This window comes from Poecile atricapillus, chromosome 12, assembly GCF_030490865.1.
Source record: "Poecile atricapillus isolate bPoeAtr1 chromosome 12, bPoeAtr1.hap1, whole genome shotgun sequence".
Taxonomy (NCBI): domain Eukaryota; kingdom Metazoa; phylum Chordata; class Aves; order Passeriformes; family Paridae; genus Poecile; species Poecile atricapillus.
The window spans coordinates 1,821,655-1,847,827 of NC_081260.1; the positions used below are offsets into that span (position 1 = coordinate 1,821,655).

The window sequence follows — 26,173 nt, forward strand, 5'->3', positions numbered from 1 at the left end:
CCCTGCTCCTGGGGAGAACCTGGGCACACAGTGAGTACAGGGCCAGGATCTGCAACTGGAGCCTGATGTGGGGAGAACTCCAAACCTGCTCAGCTTTTCAGCCCTGTCCTATCTCTGGTTTTGCCACGGGGTTCAGAGGAGCACCCGCAGTTTGATTGCTTCCCAAAATTTCCAGGATCTCTTTTGCTGCTGCTGAGGACAATCAGCCTGGCAGCCTGAGAGTGTGAATCAGGAGCAGTGCCTGTGATACCACTTGGGATTTACTGCTGTGAAAATAAGGTGAAAGAAAAATCAGGCCCTGTAAGAGCAGATTTGCTCCTGCCCTGCCAATTTTCTTTCTTTTTCTAAAACCCATTTAAAAACAAGTGAGAACAGAAAAGACCAGAGATGTTTCAGAAACTTTTGCAAGTGTTTGATGGCTTGTTTTTCCCAAGCCCAGCCCCAGAAGAGCAGAAGTGATGTGAGCATTGATTTGCTTCGAGCTGACCCACAAGTTTGAGTGATTTGGGGTAACCAAATGCCCAAAATCACCAATTTGGAGGAGCCATTGGCTTCAGATCCAATTCCTGCTTTTCCAAAGACCAAATCAAACTTGGGATGGACTCGTGGGAACCTCGGGGTATGGGAAAGCAGCTCTGGGATCCCACAGCTTGTGGGTTTTCCCCTCAGCAGCCACGTGAGGACGGCCTGGGAGCTCAGATGTGGCTGGGAGGGTGTAGAAAATGTCCCTGTGGGAGTTATTTGGGAGCCATAGCAAAGGGGATGTGGGCAGTGTGATAACACCAGGGCTGGGCTGGTTTTGGGAGCACATTCCTGTTCCCTTTGGGATGTTTGAAACTCTCAGAGTCGTGTTCTGAGGAGCTTTGGGAGCTCTCCTGTGGTTCTGCAGCAGTTGGGTGACTCAGCCTGAGAGCTCAGTGCCTCTGGATTGCTGTGGACACTCGGTTTCTCCTGGGAAGGGAAGCAGGGTGAGGTTTGCTCACCTTGCATTAGGAGGAGCAGCCCCTGAAGCACAGGGGGGAAACCTGCGGCTGCACAGAGCCGGTGCCATATCCCAGGAGTGAGGCAAAACATGGAAAAACACGGGATTCCCAGGGAAAGCAGGGATGTGAGCTTCATCTAAGAGAGGAACATGATCCTCTTTTTCCTTTTTCCTTCCTTTTCACTACCAGCACACCTGCAGAGCTGTGGATTTTCCCTGCAGCAGGTCAGGACAATGCTGAAACCAGAATCCAGACCAGGCTCCCCAGAGCTAGCATGTGATGCTTGGCAAGGATCTAGACTTGGATTCTGATGGAGCACTGGGAAGTGGCTGCTGCAGCCCCAATAGAATTGACAAACCATTTATTTACCTTCATCTCATGGTTAATGGGATCCTATTATTGCCTCATGGCCAAATGCTCTCTGCTTCTGTTGTTTTTTTTCTTCTAAGTTTTTGCCAGCTCTGCCACAGACACGGGCTGGGAGCCCAAAAAGTTCAGTCCTGAGCCTTTTCTTCATTACAGCGTGACAGGAAAACATTGCTGGGGTTTTCTCATGGAATTAGGGAATTAGCATTCCCAAGATAAACGGCTGGCACCGTCCCACTCTGCACGGAGGCAGGATGGGGATGAGCTCAGAGCCTGCCTCCCTCCAACTGCTGCCTGTTTGCAGCCTGCTTCATTTGAATTTTTCACAGAGACACATCTGTTCACCTCTTAAAGATCTACTCCAGCTTAATATGAATTAAATATAGGAAGGTCCTAAGTGCAGCTTGCTGGAATCCTGAGCATTCCCAGAGCTGAAGGGAGCTGGAGCTGGGAATGTGGGAACATGTGAGGAGCCTCTGCCAGGGAATGCCCTCCTGAGCATGAGCATCACTGCTGGGAGATGATCAGTGCCTGTCTGGAAACCCTGAACCTCTCCCTTGCCTCTCCAGATCCTTCCTGGCCGTAGGGACCTCCCTGTTTCCCTGAAGAACTCCTGGATGTTCTCCAGGCCCCCCTGATGTCCCCCTGGCACAGCTCCTTTCCTGCCTTGCACCACCAATGCTCCCCTCCCACAGCTGCTGGCACAGAGGGAGGCACAGCAAGTTCTTCATTGTGTAGCACCATCCCTTCCATCCCTGGAAGTGTCCAAGGCCAGGTTGGATGGGACTTGCAGCACCCTGGGATAGTGGAAAGTGTCCCTGCCCATGGCAGGGGGTGGAGCTGGATGGGCTTTGGGGTCCCTTCCCACCCAGACCTCCCTGTGATGGAGATACCAGGCAGCCCATCCTTTATTTTTCTTTATTTTGCTGAAGGCTCAGTCCTGCTATCCTGGAATTTGTGGGATTATTTTTAAGCACACCTAGAATTTTGATGTAAGAATTTAAGAAAAAAATGAAAACTCAAGATTTCATCCGAGCAAGGATGCCAGAAGAGTAAATATTTTTTGTATATCACAGTGTGTTTGTTTCTTAGTATTTATCCTGTAGGGAACACATGGAGAGGGGATCAAATTCCCAGCATTCACCCCTCTTTTAGCTGTCACCAGCACAATCCTTAGCAATAATCAATAAAGCCATTCCCCTTGCAGCTGCCCAAGATGGCAGTTTTTCTCATTAGTCAGCAATCAATAGCAGCCCTTAAGTTAATAATACATTGTGGTGGTGGTGTGGCAGCTGGCCTCGCCTGCCTTCCCAGTGGAAATGAACATTACAGCTCCTTGGAATGGAAAAGCAGGCACAGGGCAGGAATCAATGGCATTGATTTCAGCATCACTTTTTGAAAAGACTGATCATCATCCTCAGTGGCCCTGGCAGGAGCCTGTTCCCACTCTGTGTTACTGCACTCACAGGGCCACGCAGGGGGTAAAAAAAAAGGAGTTGCTTGATTTGCTCACCTGAAATCTGCAGTGAATTCCACGGGGAGGCTGCTCTGGGAGGGGCTTGGGAGGTGCTCTGGTCTTTGTCTAAATGAACCCTTTCCTAAATGATCATTTTAGAACCAGGAAAGTCCAGACTGAAGGACAGAGGCTGTAAAAGTGTTCAGCCTGTGTTTAGAACGTTCTTCAGCTGGGCACCTGGAGGCTGTGAAGGGCTCACCAGGGCTGGGTTGCTGAAGGTCACACTGAGCTCCCAATTCCCATTTCCACCGAGCTGCTCCACCGTGACAATCCAGATGGAAAAACCCCATCCTAGCACTGAGGGGTCACCCCTTCCCGTGTCCCTGTGGGCTGCTGAGGTTGTGACAGACTCCTGGGCGTGTCCTGCTGCCTTTAATGGCCTTTTTCTCTCTTTCTTCTCTGTGTCCAGTGACTACAGGTACGTGGCCGCTGCCCTCGCCGTCATGAGGAACGTGACCCTCCAGATCAACGAGCGCAAGCGGAGGCTGGAGAACATCGACAAGATAGCTCAGTGGCAAGCCTCTGTCCTGGACTGGGAGGTACAGTAAACCCAGCCTGGCAACCTGGCAAGGGCCAATTCCAGGCTCTTCTTGAGTTATCTCGGTCCCTGTGGTTCATTTCCCACAGTTTGGGGTTAAGCCTGGGGTGGAGAAGGAGCAATCGTGGCCTCGGGGTGGTGCTTAAACCTTAATGGTGCCCTAAAGAAAAGCCAGGGTTCACTTCCAATTTCATCACTGGCAACCTGAGTGACTTTTGTGATTGCAGTGCTGGTTGTGGGTGAGACTTGGAGCAAGCTCTGTGTGCATTCTGCCCCTGTGCTGTGCCACTGGGGAGGGACGAGGGGAAGACGTAGCAAAAAGCCCTGGGAATTGAAAAGGTTAAGAAAATGAGGAAAATCCTTCTGGTGGCTGCTTTATGACTGGAAGCCAAACTGTTAAACCCAAGTTAGAGATGCTATTTGCATTTTATAAATGACATCCTACTTAAAGATATTTCTGAACCAGCCCTGTGTGTAGTGATGGTGTAATTAAGGAGCTGAGAGGCACAGGGAAGGCAGAGTCAGCAGAAGGATTCCTCACCAGCAGGCCCTCAGTCTCTACATTTGTGCCATGTGTTTGGAAGAAAAGCCATACTAAAATTATGTTCTCCCTTTCTTTTTGTCCCTGATTTTTAAAAATCATTGTATGGAAGTAATCCGTAAATAGGGTTTCGCAGCAGATTGAGGACAAACGTTTTTGTAAATCCTCTCGCTGTTGTCATCAGCCCATGTGTTCAGCAAGGAGATAATCAGAGTGATGGAGCAGCCTTTCTGCTTCCTCACTTGTGAAGTCTGAAATAACTCCCATTCCAGTCATTGGGATCATGCTGTGTAAATGAGTGTATGGGAAAGAGGCGTTAATCCTTTAATTATTTTATTTCTGGCCAAGATCTGTGAAGGCTGGGAGGAGAAGGGGAGAAATACAGGTGCATCACCTGTGTCCTCCTTGGCAGAATGAGTTTCATTGCTGTGATGGAGGTTGGGTTTAACGCTGGATCTGCTGATAAAACACACAATAAAAGCCATAAATGCAGCAATCAGAGCTGGCATGGAGGCTGGCTGGAAGAGCAGAGAGCACAGACCATGTGTCTGATTGTTTTCCTGCTCAGGAACATCTCTCACTGCCACACAGACTCATTTCCAGAAGGAGGAATCTGCTCTGCAGGACCATCAGCTCCTGCTCAGCCCTGGAGTGTGCCATGGGATGAGCTAATGGGGGTCATTTGTGAGGAGCTCCGAGCCCCTCGCTGCAAATAAATCTCGATTAAGGACAGATCCATTCCGAGCCAGTGAATATTCATGTGTGAGAGGGAAGCCAAGGTGACCTCCACACAGGATCTGTGGAGTAGCAGTTGCTTCTTCTCTTCCATTAGCTCAGTTGATAATTCATTTTTATTTAGCCCTATCCTTGATAATTCATTCCTGCTTAGCAGTACCCATTCTTTATCTCCATCCTATCCCCAGGAACTTGCCAAATTATTCTTCCAGGCTTTTTTCAGCTATTCCAGATTTTTGAGCACATTATTGCAGCAGCATCCTTCGGCTTCTCATGGCATAGCAAAGGCTGCTGTTGGTAAGCTCAGAAATCCCATGGGAACACAGCTCCTGGTCTAAGGAAAACGCCCTCCTTGCCCTGTTCATTCTGGATTTTGGATCGAGAAGAGTCACAGAGTTTTGATGAGGAAGTAGAGGATGAGAGCTGGACCCAGCAGAGGATTTCACTGCTTGATTCTTTCCTCTAAAGCAATTCTGAATCATCAGATCCAGCCCCCACTGCACAGCTGTCCCTGGAACAGCCAGAAGGATGCACCGAAGCCCAAAATACCCAGAAGTGAGCCACAGGAATGCAGGAAGAGAGTGGGAGAAATGAAAAGATGGGATCTTTGGGAAGTGCTGAGATGTGTGCAGCTGTTCCTGCACAAATCCCCAAATGCCACTCGGTGGCTGCAGGAATGTCCCCAGGACATGGAGCATCGGGGTTGGCTCCTCAGCCAGCCCCTGAGGGCTCAGAGCTTTGTCTCCTGGGCAGTTTTGGGTACAGGAGGGACCTCCTGGTGGGTGTCCCCAGCCTCTCCAGGCTGTGGGGAGGGGACATCTCTGGTTTGAGGAGAAGAACACAGCTCCCAGTTGGTGTTTGCTGTCCCTGCTGGATGGCCTGTCCATCTGTGTGAGGTTCCCTGAGCAGAGAGAGGAACCCACAGCTGCAATTCCCAGCTCTCCTGGCCCTGCTCCTGCTCTATCCACACCTTGCTGTCCCTGTTCTGTCCACCCCAGTGGCTCCAGAGCACAGCCCTCCTGAGACCCCCTGAGAACAGCACTGACCACAGCGAAACAGGAACCAGGAGTAAAAAAATCACCAGTTTGGTCTGGTTTCCACCAGAAATCCAGGCAGGGCACTGGATAGAGCTAATCCCAAATTCCCACCACGTTGGCACTTGGTGAATGATTTCAGTGGCTGAATGTTTCAGCACGTGGAAATATTTCATTTGGAGGAATGTCTGTTTTTCCTCAGCATCTCGAGACTGATGATGCTGATTCTCTGCTCTCAAGCTGCGTTTTCATTTCTAAATTTACCCATGTTTTGTGAGGAGATGGTGGAGAAAGATTTTTTTTAAAGAAGAAGGAAAAATTCCCAACCAAACAAAAAATACCTAGTGAGGGAATATTTGAAATGGTCTTGTTTGTAAAGTGTGTGCACATTTTCTTGCAAGGAGAGGTGTTGTTGGGAATGCTGATCCTAAAACAAAATAGGAAAAGTAAGGGCATGTCCAAGCTGCTTTAAGCAGAGGGGTTTCACTGAATCCCATGTTTTAGGAATCATTTTTATTCCTCCCACGGGATAAAAATGTATCCCATTGTGGTGAATTTCAGGGTGAGGATTTGAAAACTGCAAATACCCTTGAGTTAAGCAAAGCCAGAGGTTTTCCCCAAGACATCCTGTGAGCAGGATCTGATTGTTTAAATTGCCAGTGGGACCAGGAAAGGGTGGCCTGGCACGAGGGACAGCCAGGCCTGAAGTCTGAAGGAATTATTGGCAGCTTTGGCAGCTTCAGACAAGTAATGACTGAGCAGAATCTTAAGGGAAGATTGTGATCTCACTGTCTGCTGTAAATCAGGAATAATCCCAGGCACTGTGAGATGAGTTCCTGTGTAATTTGTGGCAATGTGGCCTGGCTTGGTCTGTTGCCACGTGTGACTCACTTCTTTATTTTGTAACCTGAATTCCCAGTGTATCAACAGACCCAGGGAAGTGCTGCCCACACCAATCCTCCAGTGCCTTTTGTCCTTTGAGCTCAGATTTTGGGGCTTCCACCACCTCCCACCGAGCCCTTTCAGTGCCTTTCAGTTCTGAAGCGTTCCCTGATGTTCCAGCTCCATTTCCCCCTGCTCAGCATCGTCTCCTTGCTCGCAGAGAAACACCCTCAGATCAAACCAGTGACATTTCAAGGCAGCAAGGCAAACCAGCACACAGAGCTGGCTTCAAAGGGGGCAGCCAGAGCCCATCCTGGCAGCCTTTGCTGCTCTCTCCCTCCCTGTTCCTGCCCTCTGAGGGAGCTCCAGCCCTCAAAACTTGGTGGGAATAGCTCCACACACACACACAGAGCGGAATTAAAAGAGATTTCCACGAAGCCCATCCTCATTTCCAAGTCCTTGCTAGCCCCAGCGTGGGCAGGGCTGTATTTACACAGCTCAGAGGTGCATCCCTGCCTTCCCCTCTGCTCCTGGTCCCTCTCTCCTGCCTCCCAGAGGGATCCTGTGAGCCCCTGGAGCCCTGTGCCCCCTGTGCCACTGTGCCCAGCTCTCTGGACTCTGCTCCCATGGGCACAGCCCAGCACAGCCTCCCTGAGTGGCCTGGATGGGTGATGTGGAGATGGAAAACAGGTCTGTGCCTCAGCACACCTGGAATTGCTCAATTTTATGCCTTTTCACATAGCTCTTGAACCACATCAAAACAAAATGAAGCAGCAATCACTGCAGCAGTTCAGGCTCCCTCTCCAGCCCTCCAGCAGCACTTTCCTCCCTTTCAGCCCAGTTTTTCCTCAAAGGAGGGAGGTGATGTGGCTCCCATTCCCTGGGAGGAGATCTGTGAAGGTCCCTGATCCAGCAGGGGGATGTTTGGCACAGGACAGATCCTTCCTCATCAGCCTGGATGCATTTGAGCTTGGTATTTAAACAGATTACTTTGGTTTGTGTAGATATTTAGCTATTTCTACCAAAGATTCCCATGGGGTGCGAGTATTGCAGCTTCCAAGAGTATTCAATTTCCATGAAGGGAGAAATATATATCTTTGAGGAATTTAATGGGCATTGTCCTTTTAAATTTCTCCTCATTCCTGTTATTTACGGGTCCTTTAAATCAAGACTTGCTGCCCTTAATTATGTAATCTATAATCACTGGCCTCAGCCTGATGCTGCATTAGTGAATCCAAGAGTGCCACAAAAGGAAGCTGCCTGTAACCACCAAAGTGAGGACAGCCTGATGAGAAATCCTCCTGGGAAAAAGACCATGGCAGGGACTGAAATGGAGCTTTCTTTTTTTCTCATCTTCCTTTTTTTCCATCTCCCCCCCCAGCAACAGAAGGTATCAAAACTGAGCCTGTTGAAAAGGACAACATTTTGCTGGCATTCCTTTTTGTGATCTCAGCGTAGCCCCGGGTGCTAATCAGCCTGTCAGTCTCTAATTGCAGAACAACGGTGTCAGGCACGAGAGAGCCCTGCTGGCTCCCTGGGAACGGGGAAAGGGCACAAAATCCCCTCCTGGTGCCCAGCAGGGACAGCAAAGGGTGTCAGGGTGGGCTGGGAGCAGCTCTGGGGGGCTCTGAGCATTCCCGAGCCCAGGGAAGGGTGAGCAGCTCTCAGTGCCAGCCCTTCCTTGATATCCTGCTGTTCCCAACAGCATTTATTTCACAGCACTCTTAAACCTCTTTGGTTCCTCCCAGCTGCCCATTCCCTGTGCACAGAGCTGAGGATCCACATCTTTCCAGGCAGCAGCAGCAGCAGAGCTGAGCCTGTCACAGTCAGGAGTGGCCTGGGGACTCAGTGTGTCACTGCAGGGCTCGGGGCAGCTCACATCCCCAGATCTGGGTGACCTTCTGCTCCCATTTCTGCACACCAAGGGCTGGGGCTCTGCCCAGCATGGCGTGGAGAAGAGAGGAGTCAGCTTTCCTTGGGCTGCCCTCGGGATGCTGCACTGAAAAGCCTGGATGTATCTGGGGAGGGCTGAGGGGTTTTTTGGAGGCTCATGGGGCAAAAGTCAGGTCGGGAAAGGCGTCAGGAGTCAGGGCTTCTCTTGGCCACTCTGCTGAACGTCTGCCAGTTCAGAGCACCTAAAAGTTCAGCCCTTTTTTTCAGCAGGGTTTATCTTAATTTACAGAAGGATGCAGATAATCCAGCCTCTGTGGAAGCTGGAAAAAAAATGGAGAAGAAAAAGGAAATTTTTTCCCTGGTTCTGTACAGATTTGGAGGCGTGGGACTGGGACAGACTTTTGGGGAAGTCTGCCTGGAGCAGGGATGGAGGCGTTCTGGGGGAGCCACGGTGACAGTGGAGCTGAGAAGCCAATGTTTGCCCCTCCTCACCCTGCAACTGCCCCCTGAGCCCCTCAGGAGAAGATAATTTGTACTCATCAGAGAGGTACAGCTGTGTCAGGACAGGAACAGCCTCTGGAAGTTCAGAGCTTCTGCCCTGAGGCTGCTCTGTGGGAACTGGCACAGGCTGGAGCAGCAGGGCAGGACCATGGACACGCTGCTCTTGGCCAGCCACGTGCCACTCCCAAACTCTTTGCAATCTGAATTTCCCAATTTGCTCACCCCAAGTGGGAAATGAGCTATTTCTAGCCTGTAGACTGGATATAGAAATTGTTTTCCCCACATAAGAAATGCAATACAAATCCCATCATTTCGGATCTGGATGTTTTTGGGTTATGTTGCTTGCAGGGACTACACAGTTTGGATTCAGCTAATCAAGTAGAAGTGTTTACAGAGCCCTCTGTGTGTCCTCAGGCTTCAGATGCTACCACAGGAGTAAAAGACAAAGCTGGCTTTCTATTTTTAGCAGCCAGCCTCTCCTAAGATCGCCCCCTCTCCTAAAGCTCCCATCCATAGGCTTGTGGGAATCTTCTTCATGTAAGCTGATGTGTAGCCAGGAAAGCTCACAATTTCTGGAGCTGGTGTGTTTTCTTCAGAGGCTTTTTGTTCTGGGGCTGGTGTCCCCCTGAGCTGTGGCAGCAGCACTCGCTCCCTGGGCTCTGGCCAGGCTGGAGTGGGACCCTGCTGAGGCACTGGCAGATCACAGCCCATCCCTTTGGGCAGTGACCCTCTGTGTCCCTGGGAATTCATCCCTCCTTAGCCCCTGGGACAGCACAGGCACAGGAGGGAGGCAGGGAGGTGGATAAAGCCCTGGCTAAGGCGATTTGAAGTCTGTGCTGCAGCTCAGTGATGCAGTGACTTAATGAAGCTGCTGTTGTCACAGGGCCCGGCGACACAGGCAGTCGCTCCCAATCAATGCTGAGAGGTTAATTACACATTTACCTGAGCAGCACTTTGAAATCCTCACCATGGAATCAGGAGTGGGGGGGACCCCTGGCTGCCTTGGTGCCTGAAGTGTGAGCAGCACCAGAAGTGTGTGTCTAGCTAGATGCCCCCCAGAGCTGGCTGAACCTTGACAAGCTGCTTGCTGGGATTTTGGGGACGTTCTTGTCCCAGAAATCGGTTCCAGCTTGGCATCAAAGGCAGAACTGCAGTAGTTCACAGCCAAAAAGAAAAAAAAAGCTCTTCTCTGTCTTGATCCTGAATGCTGCTCCTCAATCCTGCCCCTCAATCCTGATCCTCAATCCTGCCCTTCAATCCTGCCCCTCAATCCTGCTCCTCAATCCTGCTCCTCGATCCTGCTCCTCAATCCTGATCCTCAATCCTACTCCTCAATCCTGCCCTTCAATCCTGCCCTTCAATCCTGCCCCTCAATCCTGCCCCTCAATCCTGATCCTCAATCCTGATCCTCAATCCTGCTCCTCAATCCTGATCCTCAATCCTGATCCTCAATCCTGATCCTCAATCCTGCCCCTCAATCCTGCTCCTCAATCCTGATCCTCAATCCTGCTCCTCAATCCTGATCCTCAATCCTGCTCCTCAATCCTGCTCCTCAATCCTGCTCCTCAATCCTGCCCTTCAATCCTGCTCCTCAATCCTGCCCTTCAATCCTGCTCCTCAATCCTGCTCCTCAGTGCTGCTCCTCAATCCTGATCCTCAATCCTACTCAATCCTGCACCTCAATCCTGCCCTTCAATCCTGCTCCTCAATCCTGATCCTCAATCCTGATCCTCAATCCTGCCCTTCAATCCTGCTCCTCAATCCTGCCCTTCAATCCTGCTCCTCAATCCTGCTCCTCAGTGCTGCTCCTCAATCCTGATCCTCAATCCTACTCAATCCTGCACCTCAATCCTGCCCCTCAATCCTGCCCCTCAATCCTGCTCCTCAATCCTGCTCCTCAATCCTGCTCCTCAATCCTGCTCCTCAATCCTGCCCCTCAATCCTGCTCCTCAATCCTGCTCCTCAGTGCTGCCCTTCAATCCTGCTCCTCAATCCTGCTCCTCAGTGCTGCTCCTCAATCCTGCTCCTCAATCCTGCTCCTCAATCCTGCTCCTGAGCTGTTCCTCAATCCTGCTCCTCAGTGCTGCTCCTCAATCCTGATCCTCAATTCTACTCAATCCTGCTCCTCAATCCTGCTCCTGAGCTGTTCCTCAATCCTGCTCCTGAGCTGTTCCTCAATCCTGCTGCTCAGTGCTGCTCCTCACCTTTCAGCTGGAGCCATCCCGCCTCCTTCCGCGGTGCCCGCAGGGTAGGTGGCGGTGAATTCACCCATTTTTAATAAATAGATTTTAATTAACTTTTTAAAAAGTCCAGCTCATTCCAATTAGTGGAGGGTGACTGCATTTGTTCTCTCAGAGAGTGGGAGAGAGAGCTCACTGTGTTTTCAAGACCATCTGCTCATGAATCCTTTAAAAAAAAACTGGGGAGAGGAAAACAAGCGTGATCAGGAGCAGGGAAGGGTGAGGGCAGTGTGGCAGCCAGCAGGGAGGCCTGGCCAGCCGGGGGTGCCACAGGAGCCAGGGTGCTCCTGACGGGATTTTGGAGCTAACGAGCTCTGGGAGAAGGGAATGGCAGTGCCTGGATGAGAGAGAAGAGAGGCAGCAATCCAGAGGGCTGAGTTGTGACAGCCTCAGAGATGGGGAGCTGATACCCCAGTGTGTCCCAGGCTTTTGGGGCTGGCTGGAGATATCAGTGCTTTGGGATGTTGTTTTAAAGGGAGGACATGCAGGGAATTTGGTGCCCTGAATTCCAAGTGCCTCTGGGGTGGGCAGGAGGAAGGGGCTTTGTTTTCCTGATGCCACCAGCACCTGCAGCAAGATCCAGGGCTCTGGGGGTACCTGGAGAGGGGAAAGGGACAGTGTCTGGGGCAATGTGAGCTTCAGTGACCGTGTTTCAAGCACCCACACCTCTTTCATTTACTCCCCTTCCTTCAGAATTATCCCCCAATCCAGATTTCTGGTCTGAAATCAGATGGGGTGGCTTTGAGAGCTGCACAGGGGCCAAAACCTTCCTAAACTGCTGCTTCTCCCCATGCTGCAAAGACAAACTTGTCAGAGCAGTTGACTCAGCCTCGTTCCCTGTGCCCTCCAGGGAGACGATATCTTGGACCGCAGCTCGGAGCTGATCTACACGGGAGAGATGTCCTGGATTTACCAGCCTTATGGACGGAACCAGCAGCGAGTTTTCTTTCTCTTTGATCACCAGATGGTTCTCTGCAAGAAGGTAAGGACACAGCTAAGGGCATGCTGTGGGCAGGCTCGCCAGTCCAAAGCGGTTTTCGGGGCACGGTGGCTGCTGGCCACACATGCAGAAGAGGATGTGGAGAGCCCTGAGGAAGGACAATCCGCATGCTCGGCGTGGGGAGCACGCTGTGATAGAGGGATTTTTGTGCTCATAGCAAATCCAGCTTCCACTTGCTCTTTTCATGCCTTTATCTCATGTGCCCCTGGTTTGGCTCGTTGCCTCCCTTCTCGTTTTAGGTTTTGGCTGCGGTGTATGATCTGGGATTAGATAGCCCTGCAATTCCTGTATGAACTACAAAAGCTGGCACTGGGGCTGACAGCCCAATTGCTGCATTGAGCTGGTGATGAGCAGCAGCCAGGCTGTGCTGGGTGTCTGTGCTGGAGCTTGGGGAGAGGCTTTTTAAGCCTCATCCTCCTGTCTCTGCCGTGCTGGGTTTTACAGGGCCCCTCCCTGCCCGGGAAGCCCTGGAGAAGGTGGGAGGGCAGTGCAGGATGCTGGTGCTGGTGTGCTGTGCTGTCAGTAGCAGCAGGTGAGCTGTGACCCACAGAAACTGTGTCCAGCAGCAGCTCTGGTAGCCCTGTGTCCCACTGAGTGACCCCAGCTCAGTGCCACCACGCCTGTGTGACACGAAGGGACAGAGCTGGGTTTGCTGTCACTCCCTGCAGCGCACAGAGCTGTGCAGGGGCTGTTCCTGTCACAGCTCCTGGGCTCAGGGCAGGCTGAGCCTGGCACCCTCTGTGGGAGGGGATGTGGGTGGCTCCTGACTCAGCGCGGCATCACTGCCCCCTCCGTGGCCCGGCCACTGCAGTGGGTGGCACTTTCTTCTCCTGAGTCATGGCTGACTGAAATTTTTCCTTCTGGAAGGCCTCTGCTTGTTTTTCCCCTCCTGGTTGCTGTGCCTTTCCCCCCTTGCCCAGCCCTGCCCAGAATCAGGCACAGAGCTGCAGTGAGGCTGGAGGAGCACAGCTGCTTTCCTTCCTAATGCTGACCTCCTCCTCCTCCTCCTCTCTGACTGTGACCCTGAATTTCCAGTTCAGAAGGCAGCACCCAGTCTGGGGCTGGTCCAGAGAGGTACTGAGAATTCCCTGAACTCTGGGGAAATCAGGGCTGGGATTTCCATGGTGGTCAGCAATTCACAGCAGGCTGCTGGGGGCCTGCAGGGTTCCAGCAGAGTTCAGCACTGGTGTGACACTGTCCTCATCCCTTCTGCATGGAGAAGGCACTGTGGGAGGTGTGGAGGTGCTGCACCAGAGGTGCCTGCATGGAAAGCACCCTTTGGATGGTGCCAGGGGGTCTGAGCCTTCCTGGCAGGGCCACTGGCTCTATGTCAGGATCTGCCAAGGGGGCTGGGTGTGCCCAGCCAGCTCTGGGGTGACAGCAGAGGGTGGCAGCCCCTCTGGTGACCCCCTGGGCACGGGGCTCAGGTTCTCCCCCTGTGCCTCTGCTCCCAGCATCAAACTGCAGCTGCTGCTTTTCAGCATTGGGGTAGGAGGGGACATGAGGCTCCAGCTGGACTCTCCCATCCTGAGCACGCTCTCCTTTATTCAGAGTGGGTGTCCAAGTCTGGAATTCAGAGGAGTTTTAGCTCCATTTTGGGACCACACATCCCATATAGAAAATAAATGTGAGTGGTTTGTAGTCTGTGCTGTCTCCACCTCCCTGACGTCCTCCCAAGAGAACGGATCAGCTCTGCTTCAGAGCTGGGGCAGGGAGGCACCATTCACCTCGAGGTTTGGGAAGCTGGGGCCAGCCTTCCTGAGCCCCTGCTCTAAAATTGAGGGATGGAATATGATCCACACACCCCTGAGAGCAGCTTTGGAGCCACTTAGGATGGCACATCTCAGTGAATCTTCAGAAAATCTGCATTTGTGGGTTTTCTTCAGGTGTAATAAATTAATAGGTATGATACATGCCTCATCATGACACAGTCTATATGAAAATCCTATTTTTTTTTTTTTAGATTATTATAGTTGATTTTTATCTCTTCGTTGGTCCAAAGAGATTTTTAGTAGAAATAATTTAAAATAAATATGCCACATATATTTAAATATGCCACAGATGCTTCAGTTTGATGAAGGCATGAGAGATATCCCGAGTGGTTTTAGAAGGCAAACAGATATTTCAGACAGGATCCCTCACTCCTCCAGATCTTCACTGCAGTTACTGCACATCCTCCTCTCCTCCCTGACCTGGGGAGGTGTTTGCACCCCTGGTAATTCAGATGCTTGGGGAGGGTGATAGAGCTGTTCCTGCTGGGACAGAGTTTGATATCAGGCTGTCACAGAGCTCTGTGACAATTCTGCTGCTGGCATTCCCCTTGTGAGCTCCCTTGTTCCCCTGGGGCTCGCCCTGCAGGCTCCTGCTCACAGTGGAAGATGAAGGTTTTTCCTGCTGGCCCATCCAGTGTTCCCTGGTGGGAACAGGAGCACTGTTGGCTGTGCAGGTGTTCCCAGTGTCAGCTTTCAGCACAGGGAACCCATTTCCTGACAAAGCCCACCTGCCCTGCTCGTGTTCTGCTCCCCAGAGGCTTTGCCACCCCTTTCTCTTGGTGTATGGAAATGTTTCCAGGTTTCAGGGCCTTTTCTTGTTGGACACCTGGCCAAGGCATTTCTGTGAGGGGGAATAACTCTCAGGATGGTTGTTCCTGACATTATCACCTGGTTGTTGCCTGCTTTTTACACTGGGAATTCCTGAATGCATCTCCATGACCACCAGGCCTTCAGACAGAGACCTGGGCTGGGAAATGAGTGATTACCCAGGGCTGCACTCCAATGTGCTTGGCAGATGTTATTTCCACCACTGTGGGTGTGCTGAAGTCTTCCTTCCAAGCAGGAAAGCTGCACTGATGTTTCCAAGGGCTGCAGCAAATGGAGAAGCTGACACCACGGCAGACACCTTGCAGAGCAAATTGTTTGGGATAATTTTCACCAAAATAGTTTCCAAGCTTTACAGATAAGTCTCTTTGGCTTCGATTTTGCCACCAGAGACAGAACTGGTCACTTCCTAACATCACCACTGAATTTTTTCCTGGTTCCAGGCAATGAGGAGTTTGATCAGAGGAAACATGGCCTTGTCAGCTATTTCAGGGTTCACCAAACTGAATGCTGAAACACCAGTTTGGATGCTACAGTTCCTGATCCAGAGGCACTGGGAGAGCTCAGGATCCAGGTTTTCCTTGCAAAGCCTGGTGACTTTCAGCTGTTGGATCAATGTGAAACTCTCCCAGTGAATTTCTGCCCGTGTTTCCTGAACCAGAGGCTGGGACACTGCTGTGGGCATGAGGACAAAGTGGTGCCTTTTCCAAAGAGTTGGTTGGATGCCCTAATTCAGAGCTGCCTTTTGGGAAGGTAGAAGGGAATAGGCTGGTCAGGAAGCAAGCAGTGCCTCAGTGTGCCTTGCCATATGTGTATAATCAGGAGGAAAATGCCTATTCTGGGATGCTGGCCGTAATTACCAAGAAATGAAGGCAATCCTGGATGATGGTAACACTAAAAGATGTTGCCTTAAAGGCACAAGGTCCACTTTCCTAATCACTCTGAAGTTGAGAGAGTTTGACACCGAGATGCTTTAGATTTGCAAATCATGGTGCTTAACATCCAGGCCTGTGACACACAGCATTAATTATGATCACTTTGGGGATGCTCGAGGTTCTGGGCAGATGAGGATCTTCTTTTTTCTGTTCTGGGTAATAATTTGAATTCTCCCAACAGGCTCCAGGGCACTGTGGCATGAGGTTGGGAATGACAGTGTGAAGTAGGAAGGGTTAACAGAGTTACTCCTCTAAATTCCACCTCTCTTTCACCAATAGCCGAGCAGTCCTTGATGGGGCCCCGAGTTTAGTGTTCTCTGACAGCGCAGAAAGATCAGTGACTGCATGAAACACATTTAGTTTTCATTTGTGCTTTTTATGTGTCTCTTGTAATCAGGAGGCAATGCAAGCTCCAGCTTGTGGTTTATTGCTGTTGCTGTCTTCCCTTGAGCTGCCTGAGCAAAGCAGGGTGGATGGGAAGCAAAATGAGACCAGTTTAAGAGCAGTAGCCAGACAGGCAGCCAGAAATAGCGGTGCTACAGGAGATGGAGTAAATAAAATAATCCTGTCAGACTCCATTGCAGTCCAGGCTTCCAAATGAAAAGATAAAAGAGACATTGCTGAGTCTTTTCAGTGGAAGGAGGAGTAGCTCCCATGTCGGAGGAAACTGCACCAAAACAACGGCCCTGCTTTTATTACAAGCTAAAGAGGGCCTGTGGGACCAGCCAAAAATCCTGTTTGCAAACACACAGCAGCTCTGGGACAGTTCTTATTACTTTAAGTGGGTTTTCAACTTCATCAGCAGCTCCCAGCTCTTCTCCTTTTCTCCCAGTGACACAGATCTCCACAAAATGCCATGTTCTGGGTCGGGCTGGGTTTTGGCAGCTCAGGAGAAACTCGGTGCTGCCCTGACAGGCAGAGCCTGCTGCTGGAGCTGGGGTGATCCCTGGGGTGTCTGTGCAGGGCCAGGAGTTGGACTCAGATGATCCTTGTGGGTCCCTTCCATCTCAGGATGTTCCATGACTCTATGAGGTGGGCATGGAGAGAACACAGTGGCTTGGTCACAAATGAAATGAAGTTTTTAGTGAGCAGCATTTCCCCAGCCCCACTGAGAGACCCCTGAGCTCTTTCCCAGCTGGTGCTGTCTGCAGCCAAGAGGTTTCTATGGGCCCACAGAGCATGGGAGGGAATTTGGGTGCTTCAGCAGTCCCTTGGCCCAGCAGACAGCCAAAGGAAGGCGAGTCCAGCAATTAACAGGTATAAATTAAAATAAAATATAGATTAAAAGCAATTATGAAGCAGCACTCCAGCTATCAGACAGGGAAGGAAACATTCCTGGGAACGGTCCCACAGGCTGGAGCCTTTGCAGGGCTGTGCAGTGACGTGCCCTGAGCAGTGTCACAGGAGCTGACCTGGAGCCACTGCCTGGCAGGAGCAGAGAGGGAACAGCAGGATCCAGAGGGACTGGAGGAGGCAGCAGGAGGATGCTAAATTCCAGAAAGGGCTGAATTTCGAGTCTCCCACCACCTGTGTGGTGGGCAGGGATCAGGGTTAGCCTCCTGTGTCCATACAGATCTGCAGGATGCTCTGTGAAACACTTTGTGCCTCTGGGTGTAAATTTGGCCCACGGGCAAACCTCCAGAGCTGAAAACTTCCCCTGCTGCTGTGGCCTTTGCCAGCAGCATGTGAAGGCCCTGGGAGCAGCTGGAGAGGCCAGCAGAGCAGAGACATGGCTGCTCAAGGGTTCCCAAGTGGAAAGGCACTCGCCCCGGCTGAAGGGATTGAGCTCAGGCTGGAACAAGGCATCAAAATGTTCCACTGCTGTTCCTCTAAATCCACGGGATGGAAATAGCAGCTCCAGCCCTCCCCCTGCAGATCCCACACTGCAGCTCCACGGAGCTGGCGAGGATGAATCAAACATCTCTTCCCGAGCTCAGGAGACAGACAGTGCTGAATAATTTGGCAGGGATCTGCCAACCTCCCCGGCACAGCTGTCCTTGTGCGGGAGGAGTTACGTAAACTGAGAGCATCTCGGCTGCCCCGGGGACACTCCTGGCGAGTTTGGGGTGGGAAGAGAGCGGCTGAGGGGTTTTGGGGGACTTGGGACATCTCCCTGTTGATAGGATCCATCCTGGAGCTCATACCTGGCTGGGCTGAGCACACCCCGTTCCCTCAGCCCCAGCTGCTGTGTCTGAGGGCTCAGAGCAAAGCTCGCAGGCTCTGGCATCCAAAAATCCAACGAGTTTGGCATCCACACTCTTAGCAGGGCTTAGATTTATTAACTGAGATCAAGAATATTTAGGACAAAACCACTCCAAAGGGTTCTTTGAGCTTTAGGATTTCGTTTGGACTGAGGAGAGGCCCTGTGTGGCGCTGCATGAGCTCTGCCCTGTGTCACTGTCACTGTCCCATCTGAACACTCAGCCCACTCTAGGGTTAAATTAAATGTCATTTCATTCAACTCTAGGGTTAAATTAAATGTACAAATCCTACAGAAAATCATCCCCTTGTTGTTCATGAGAAGCAGGCTGGGAAGCTTTCATCAAAGGGTCTCTTTAAGGTAAATTAGACTTTAAAAATGTAGGCTCGGAATCTTTTTTTTTTTAAAAGTCAAAGAACGTTGAAAGCCCTCATGACTAAAGATACCCAAAGACATGGCAAAGTGGCAGCGTGCCATGTGCTCATTGCTCACGGCAGGCTGGGCAGAGGGAAGAGAGAGAGCAGGCAAGCAGGAAAATCAGGACAAATTTCAGTTGGCAAACTCTGCTCCTCTGCTGTGCAGTCAGCGCCCAGGCCAGTGGGAAATCACAGACAGGGTCTGAACCCACCCACACCTCAGTGCAGAAGGCAACTCAGCCTTTTCCAAACCTCTGCCTTTCCCAAACCATGAGTTTGGTGCAGTTATTGTGAGGCCTGGCTTAGCCTTTGCCTAATTCCAGCTGTTCCCTGGTCATCACCTGTCCCACAGCAGCTGCTCCCGAGGGCACAGCTGGCCTGGGGTGGCTGTGTCCAGCCTCATCCTCGGCTGGCTGATCTCCCCTGGGCACTGGGAGCGCCCCAGGGATTGCTGCTTTCATCCTGCACAGACACCCCAGAAACCCCACCCTGGGCACCCCTGGCAGCGCTGTCCAAACGCTCCTGGAGCTCCTTGGGACCGTTCCCTGGGGAGCCTGGGCAGTGCCAGCACCCTCTGGAGGAAGAACCTTTCCTGATCTCCCACCTAACCCTGCCCTGGCCCAGCTCCAGCCCTGCCCTGTCCTGTCACAAGAGATGGGAGCTGCCCCTGGGGAGGATGGCAAAGACCTCGCTGAGGTCCCTCCTCAGTCTCCTCCAGCTGAACAAACCAGCTGCTCCTCCAGGCCCCTCCAGAGCCTTCCCCATCCTCGTGGCCTCCTTTGGATGCTCTCCAGTGGCTAAATTTCTTTTTTATATTGCTGTGCCCAAAACTGCCCCAGCACTGGAGGTGAATCTGCCCCAGGGCAGGGCAGGGCAGGGCAGGACAATGCCCTCCCTGGCCCCAGGACAGGAATGTTCTGTAGAGCTTCCTGATGTTCTGTAGAGCTGCTGGGGATGGAGACATGATCCCCACAGGAAGAACCACCCTGTTGGCTGTTCCTCTTCCTCCTCCCTGTGCTGCCCACAGGCCTCCCCTGCTCCTCCCTTGGCTCTGCCAGCTCTGATCCCAAGGCATGGGAGGTGCTGAGCTGTTCCCACGCAGCTTTGAGCTGTTTGAGATCCACCATCAGAGCCCTGCAGTGTGTCTCTCACCCATTACTTAGAGCTCCCCACGGATCTGAACAGTAAATAAATGTCATTATCCTGTGGTGGAGGTGTGGAAGGGCAGAGGGAGAAATGGCATTTCACCTGGAGCCCCAGGAGCTGCCCCCACAGGGCCTGGCTGCATCCTTGCCCTCAGAGCACACAATTCCTCCCCGAGTCATTCTGAAGCTCCTTTGCCACTGGAATATGCAGGGTTTGATAAACAGGAGCACCAATAACCTACATATGCAGTGAGGAAGTTGTAATGGATTGTTCTGTGGCTGGCATCTCCTGTCCTGTCAGCTCCTAAGAGGGATCTAATGACTCATGGCTGGAAATGGCTCTTCCTCCGTTTGAGTTTCACGGATGATTTGTTTTACGCATCAGGAGCCGAGTGTGACCTAGCACAGGGTAAACCACAGCTCCTGAGAAAAGGCACCATCCCAAATCCAAGCCCTTGTCTGAGGCCTCCCCACCCACCCCATCCCGAGTTCCTCCACACACTCAGGAGTTCACAGGAGGAATATGGAACTCCTGGAATGCTGCACACTTGGGATGAAGGTCTGGGACCAGGCCAGCTCCTCTCACGAGCTCATTTCCTCCTCCTGCTCTGTGCTGCTGAAACCCCTGGATGACTTTTGGTTGTGATTTTGCACTGGTGACTGCAGATTGCCCTCCTTGTCATTATTGTTCTTTTTCCCCTTGAGTGACCTGGGAGGGTTTGACCTTTCCTCTCCCACAGGCAGTGCCAGGCACAAGGAGCTGTGCTCTGGACTAGTGGGGCAGAAAAAAAGTGAGAGATGAAAACTAGAGAGCAGGAGAAGCAGTACAGAAGGCAAGGAGGAGTCAAAGAGCTACTGAACAGTGATTTACAGTCAGGTGCAGGTGTCCAAATCCACTACAACAGGAGCACAATTCATCATGAGAGCCCATCCCAGCTTCCAGGTTTTCCAGTAAAGCTCAGCCTTGCTTTCCTTATGATGGCCACAAAGGAGATTTCTTTATAAAGTCACCTTCCCCCTGCCAGGAGGGGACAGTGATGGGGGTGGCCCTGGCAGGTCCCAAGGCAGGGCCAGCCCCGAGCGTGGCCACAAGCCCAGCACAGAGCCCGGAGAGCAGAGCTGTGGGGGGCTTATGTAACCCGTCAGAACTTGCCTTTGTGCTCCCATCAAACCACTTTCTTCAGCTTCATCTTTTCCTTGTGAATCCTTAGTACAGATTACGTGAACAGACTGCAGAGCATTATTCAGAAGAGCTTAATTAACCTCAGCGAGGGGAAGAAAAGGAAATCGTAGAAGCTGTAGGGTAAAAAAAGATCATATTTAGACAAATAAGTGCAAATGACCCAGATGCATCCATTTCCTTTCCAGGCAGGCTGGGTGCTCTGCAGAGCTGCAGGTCTGTGCCACCACTGCTCGTGCTGCTGTCCCCATGCTGCCCCAGGTGCTGCCCATCCTACCTGCTCCAGCTGTCACCTCCTCTGCCACCAGCCAGCTGCAGAGCTGGGAGGGAGCCCAGCAGAGCAGATATTCCCTCTGCAGGATTAAGCACACTCAGATCATCTCTGATGGATGTTTGTCTAACCTTCTTTTGAAAATCCCCCAGGAATGCCATCCCAAGGCTTCCCTATTTTGTCTGTTCTAGGGTTTAACTACTCTTCTAGATAGAAAGTGGGGTTTTTTTTCCAAGTTTCTAATCCTGTTCTCCCTTGTGGTAAATTAAGCCAAGCCACAATCAAAATGGAGAATAATTGATCACCTTAAAAGAGGAGCAGCTTTCACATTTCACATACTGGAATACCAACAGCACATTCCTTTTTAGTTATGGCCTTTCTAGATTAAACAGCTCCATTTCTTTGGCCTTTCCCCACTGATAAGGTTTTGAGAGTATTTTTGGGGGTTTTTATATTTTCTTGCTCTTGCCTGATTTAACTACAGGAAATAATCTTGTGTGACATTCAGAACTGGCCAGTGCAGAGCAGCTGATGGTCACCCTGCCTGAGGATAATGAACAGGACCAAACTGAGCCAGCCTGTGAACAGAGCTATATCCTAGAGATTAATAATTTCTTCATTTCATTTCTTCTGATTCTCTCATTTATCTCTGGATAAGCAGGAGCAGGAGCAGCATTCCTGTTCCCCACAAAGCCAGAGCTCCTCTCAGCTTCTGTAGCAGATAAAATGCATTTTTGTGCACGGATCTGCTTTGTCCTCCTGCCACACAGTACTAACACCAGGCTGGTGGAACAATCCATTTCCCTCCTCAGCCTCACAGCTGCTTTCCGAAATCTCACATTTTCTTTGACTCCATGGATATGCTGGGAAAAGGACAGAGGGGTGTGAAGAGCAACAGGTTCACATCTGAGCACTGCAGCTGCACCTGGCAGAGAGCACACTGGCAGCATCCCTTCATGGCCTCGGTGCTCTCTCAGTTTCTATCCTCTTCTCCATGTGCATAAAAAGCTCATTAAAACAAGAGTTTGGCCCTATTTGCTGTCTGCTGCAGATGAACACCTGCATTTTCTTGAGCCCAGATACAGTGCAAGGTGTTTGAAGAGGGCCCTGCTTCACTAAGGAGCTGAGTGGTGTCTGTTATTCTTTAAAAGCTGTGATAAAATATCCACGGATCGAATCATTATTGTGCTTCCCCTACTATGGGTGTTAAAGTTTATTCAGTTTGGGAGATAATATCCATTCACTGAGTGCTGGCAAGAGGAAGGGAGAATGATGCTGAGCCCATTAAAAATGAAATAATCCAGTTACAGCTGTTAATCTGTGGGTTGAACTTTCTGGAAGGAAAGTCCTCCATGTCCAGGCACGTGCTGCTCGTGAGATGTTTGTGTGGGGAATAAAGTGTCTGTTCTTAATTCAGTGTGGAGTTCATGGCCAACAAGTGTAGAATGCTCCTTCTTTTGAAGGAAAACATTGGGAGAAAAGATGATCCATTTCTTCTGGAGTCCTTATTGAATTTCCTTCTCCAAATGACAATGGAAGTGGCAGCCAGGAGCTTTGTGCTGTTGTCTTTCCCTTGCTCAGCTCAAGGCCAAACTGCAGCGTTTCCTCCTCTGCAGCTGAGCTGATGCTTCCCCACTCCTTCCTTTCACCAGCAATAACCTGTGGGGCCATTTGATCTCCAGAGGCACTTGTAGGATTCCATTTTCTCCTTGCTGCTCCTTGAGGAACTCCTGGGCAGCACCTTTATCCTCACATCAGTTCTCAGCAGCCTCACCAGAGACAGGGACAGCTCCTGCTGCATTCCAGGAGGGGAAATGTGTGGAGCAGCTCAGTCAGACACGTCCAAACCCATGGATTGTCCTCGGGAAGCACAAAGCTGGTGAAGCATTCACTGTTAAAAACAGCTCATGATGTTTTCTGAGTCAAAATTGGGGAGATAAGAGAGGGGAAACATCTTACATTAAACATCTAGTGTGTGTAAGGAAAGAGGCAGTGCACAGAGCCTGGGATTTTCAGAGCTTGTGATTGTTGATTCTTGTAATACCTTTATGAGGAAATCTCTCCAGAATCATGAAGATTGCCTGGAAGGATGCACTGGATGCATGGAGACATTCCATGGGGCTGGCTCTGGAAGTTCTCAGTGGGAAGGGGAGCGGCTGCTGTGCCGCCGATGGAAGGAGCACATCCCCGTTCCTGGGAGATTTGGTGTCAGGATTTTTTTGGAGAACGTGGTGCAGATAAATGTTCTCTCTAAGAGCAAGCCCCAGCCTCCCATCAAAGCCTGTGTGTGGTATTGAGCTGATTGATCAGGCTCCACGTGGCTCTCACAGCCTTTCACAGCACTGCCGAGGGAAAGGAGCGATTCTGGAAGTCAGGACGAGACTAAAAAGATTCTCTGTTGCCTGTTCAGCCTGAAATACCTTTTCCTTATGGTTTGGACTGTCACTATTTCAGGCCTACACCAGAGGAAGGTTTTTGTACAAGGTATTTGTTAATGGAATTCCATCCCCACCCCTGCCCAGAGCGTTCCAAAGGAAGGAGTCAGGATTTAAAGCCTGTGAGCTTCTGGCCAGTCTTGGGATAGTTAATACTGTCTGGCAGATTCATGAGCGAGTTTGCTAAATCGTTATGATTTAGAGTTTATTTTACAAGATGAATTTGTTTAAAATAATACCTACTGCTTATCTTGAAAAAGCCTCACTGCTAAATATTATTTCAATAAATAAATGCTGTACATTGCCTTCATTTTTCCTCTCAAATGAATCCTTTGACATAGCATTTATCTTTAGGGCACTCTGAAAAATCCAAAGTTATTTAGGTGAAATTGATTTAATATACCTAAATATTGCTTTTGAGAGTGGTTAGAGGAAGGAAATCTTGATTGTGTGTTGCTGAATTTGGTTTTTAATAAATCAAATCACCGTCTGTGGCCATGACTAGAGAATTAACATTCTGTTTTCTGCAGATTCTGTTACCTGAGATAACAGGCACAGAGATGTGGGGCCAGTGGGGAATTTACTTTTCCCTTCCAGAGAAGGCAGAGAAATGAGCTGTTGCTGAAAGACAGGGAATAACCAGCTGAGAAAGGAGATGAGCATAAACAGGTTTGATTGAAAAGGTTATAATCATCGAGGAGAGAAAAAGAGCAAAAACTAGGCTGGACCAAGAGGTTAAATCCAGGGTGGAATGAGACCAGAGGTAGGTCAGGAGTGCTTTGAGCTGAGAATCAGGGTGGTTTCTCAGCAGTGAGTGGGAATGGGAAATGGGTCCCAAGGGGAAGGGGCAGAGACCAGTCCCCCCTGGGTGTGGGAATGTGTGTGGAAAACAGATCTGGGCATCCTGTGCTGGACCCAGACTGGTGCTGTGCCCCTGCTGGGCCTGTGCCTCCCACTCCTCACCCTGTGGAGCAAAACCTCCCATGTGGAAATGCTGGAACATGTCACCCACTCAGAGGCGTTTCTTTGTGCCTACAAACTGAATTTTGCAGCTCAAGGATGTGTGTTTTGTTCCTCTCTGCCCATGGTCTGCCCTGTTTGGCCAGCAAGAGATGTGTTCACAGCAGGTGAGGCTGGAAGGATCTGACCAGGTCTCACCATCACTTTTCTCTCCCTCCTCTGTCTCAGGAATTGAAGGATCTGACCAGGTCTCACCATCACTTCTTTCCTTCTCTCCTCTCTCTCAGGAACTGAAGGATCTGACCATGTCTCACCATCACTTCTTTCTCTTCCTCCTCTCTCTCAGGAATTGAAGGATCTGACCAGGTTTCACCATCACTTTTCTCTCCCTCCTCTCTCTCAGGAACTGAAGGATCTGACCAGGTTTCACCATCACTTCCTTCTCTCCCTCAGCTGTCCCAGGAATTCCCTGCTCCATGAGCTCTCCCCATGATGCCTGTCTCCTTTTCCCTCTGCAGGATCTGATCCGAAGGGATATCCTGTATTACAAAGGGCGCATAGACATGGATAAATATGAAGTGGTGGATATAGAAGATGGGAGAGATGATGACTTCAATGTCAGCATGAAGAATGCCTTCAAACTGCATAACAAGGAGACTGAGGAAATGCACTTATTCTTTGCCAAGAAACTGGAGGAGAAGTTACGATGGCTTAGAGCTTTCAGAGAAGAAAGGAAGATGGTAAAAGAAGATGAAAAGATAGGTGAGGAATGTGGAAATGAATCTGACAGGAGGTTGTTGGTAGTGGTTAATTTAGCCCCAATGGGTGGAGGAGCCCACATTTTCTTTGTGGTAGAACTACAGTTTGACATGTCCTTGGTTGCTCTCCTAGCCATAAGTAGGTCTCTTTCCAGCTCAGTTACTGTTCTTTTTGGCCCTCAATAAACAAATTCTGCCCATAGCTCAAGCCTGGAGCTCCGTGGGTGTGTGGGAGAGGGAACTCCTTGGCCACCCACCTTCAGGGTGTCCTGGCTGCATCCTCCTGCTCTGGTTAAGGATGTTTCATGCAGAGGGGAGGCAGCAGTGACAGCCCTTCCCTTGCACCAGCCCCTAAACTGACCGTGACCAGTGTCAGTCCAGGCTCAGCTTGTCGCTCAGCTCTGAAGCACCGGGCATATTTAATATAATATGTATAAAATAAAAACTCCTCGAATCTCACTCTCCATCCAGCCCCTGCACGAGCAAGATTAGAAAGAGGCCAAGGAAGAGTTTCTGCTTTTCAGTAGAACACCCAGAGCATCCCCCTCCCCAAAAGGAAGCGAGGCTTTGTGAGCAACCTTCTGAATTGTGTTTGCCGTGTTCCCTTTTCCAGGCTTTGAAATTTCTGAGAATCAAAAGCGGCAAGCGGCAATGACAGTAAAGAAAGTCAGTAAGCAAAAAGGTAACCGGCAACACGCTCTGTGCCTGGTGATGTGAGGGTGGAGCGGGCTGGGCTGAATCCTGCTGGGTTAGGATCCAGCATCCCCTCAACTTCCCCCTCCCTTCTCTTTTTATATCAAATACCGTTTGTGCTTTGTATCCTTCCTTAATGTATCTGTGGGCCAAATTAATCTCTGGTCGAAGGTGGTTGAAAGCCAGTGGAACTGCACCAGAGATGAATTTGATCTCGTGTCTCCAGTCTGATGTCCAGAAGCTGTCCCTGGGGGCAGAAATCTATCTCAGTTGTTTATCTCAGGCTGAAATGGGAGTGAGTGCGGAGGTGTGTAGAGGTTCTGCTAATTCCCAAAGTCTCCCATTAGCAAAAAA

At 50.6% G+C, this 26,173-nt stretch overlaps 1 protein-coding gene across 2 annotated transcripts in view; it reads left to right on the forward strand.

Annotated features, from left to right (window-relative positions):
• Positions 1-26,173, forward strand: part of ARHGEF9 (Cdc42 guanine nucleotide exchange factor 9) — a 192,611-nt gene that overhangs the window by 153,234 nt on the left and 13,204 nt on the right. For both annotated transcript variants that reach the window (XM_058847469.1, XM_058847470.1), the window contains 4 exons: positions 3,275-3,404; positions 12,080-12,211; positions 24,887-25,130; positions 25,740-25,808. In XM_058847469.1, coding sequence (XP_058703452.1) covers positions 3,275-3,404; positions 12,080-12,211; positions 24,887-25,130; positions 25,740-25,808 — 575 coding nt within the window. The remainder of the gene's footprint in view (positions 1-3,274; positions 3,405-12,079; positions 12,212-24,886; positions 25,131-25,739; positions 25,809-26,173) is intronic.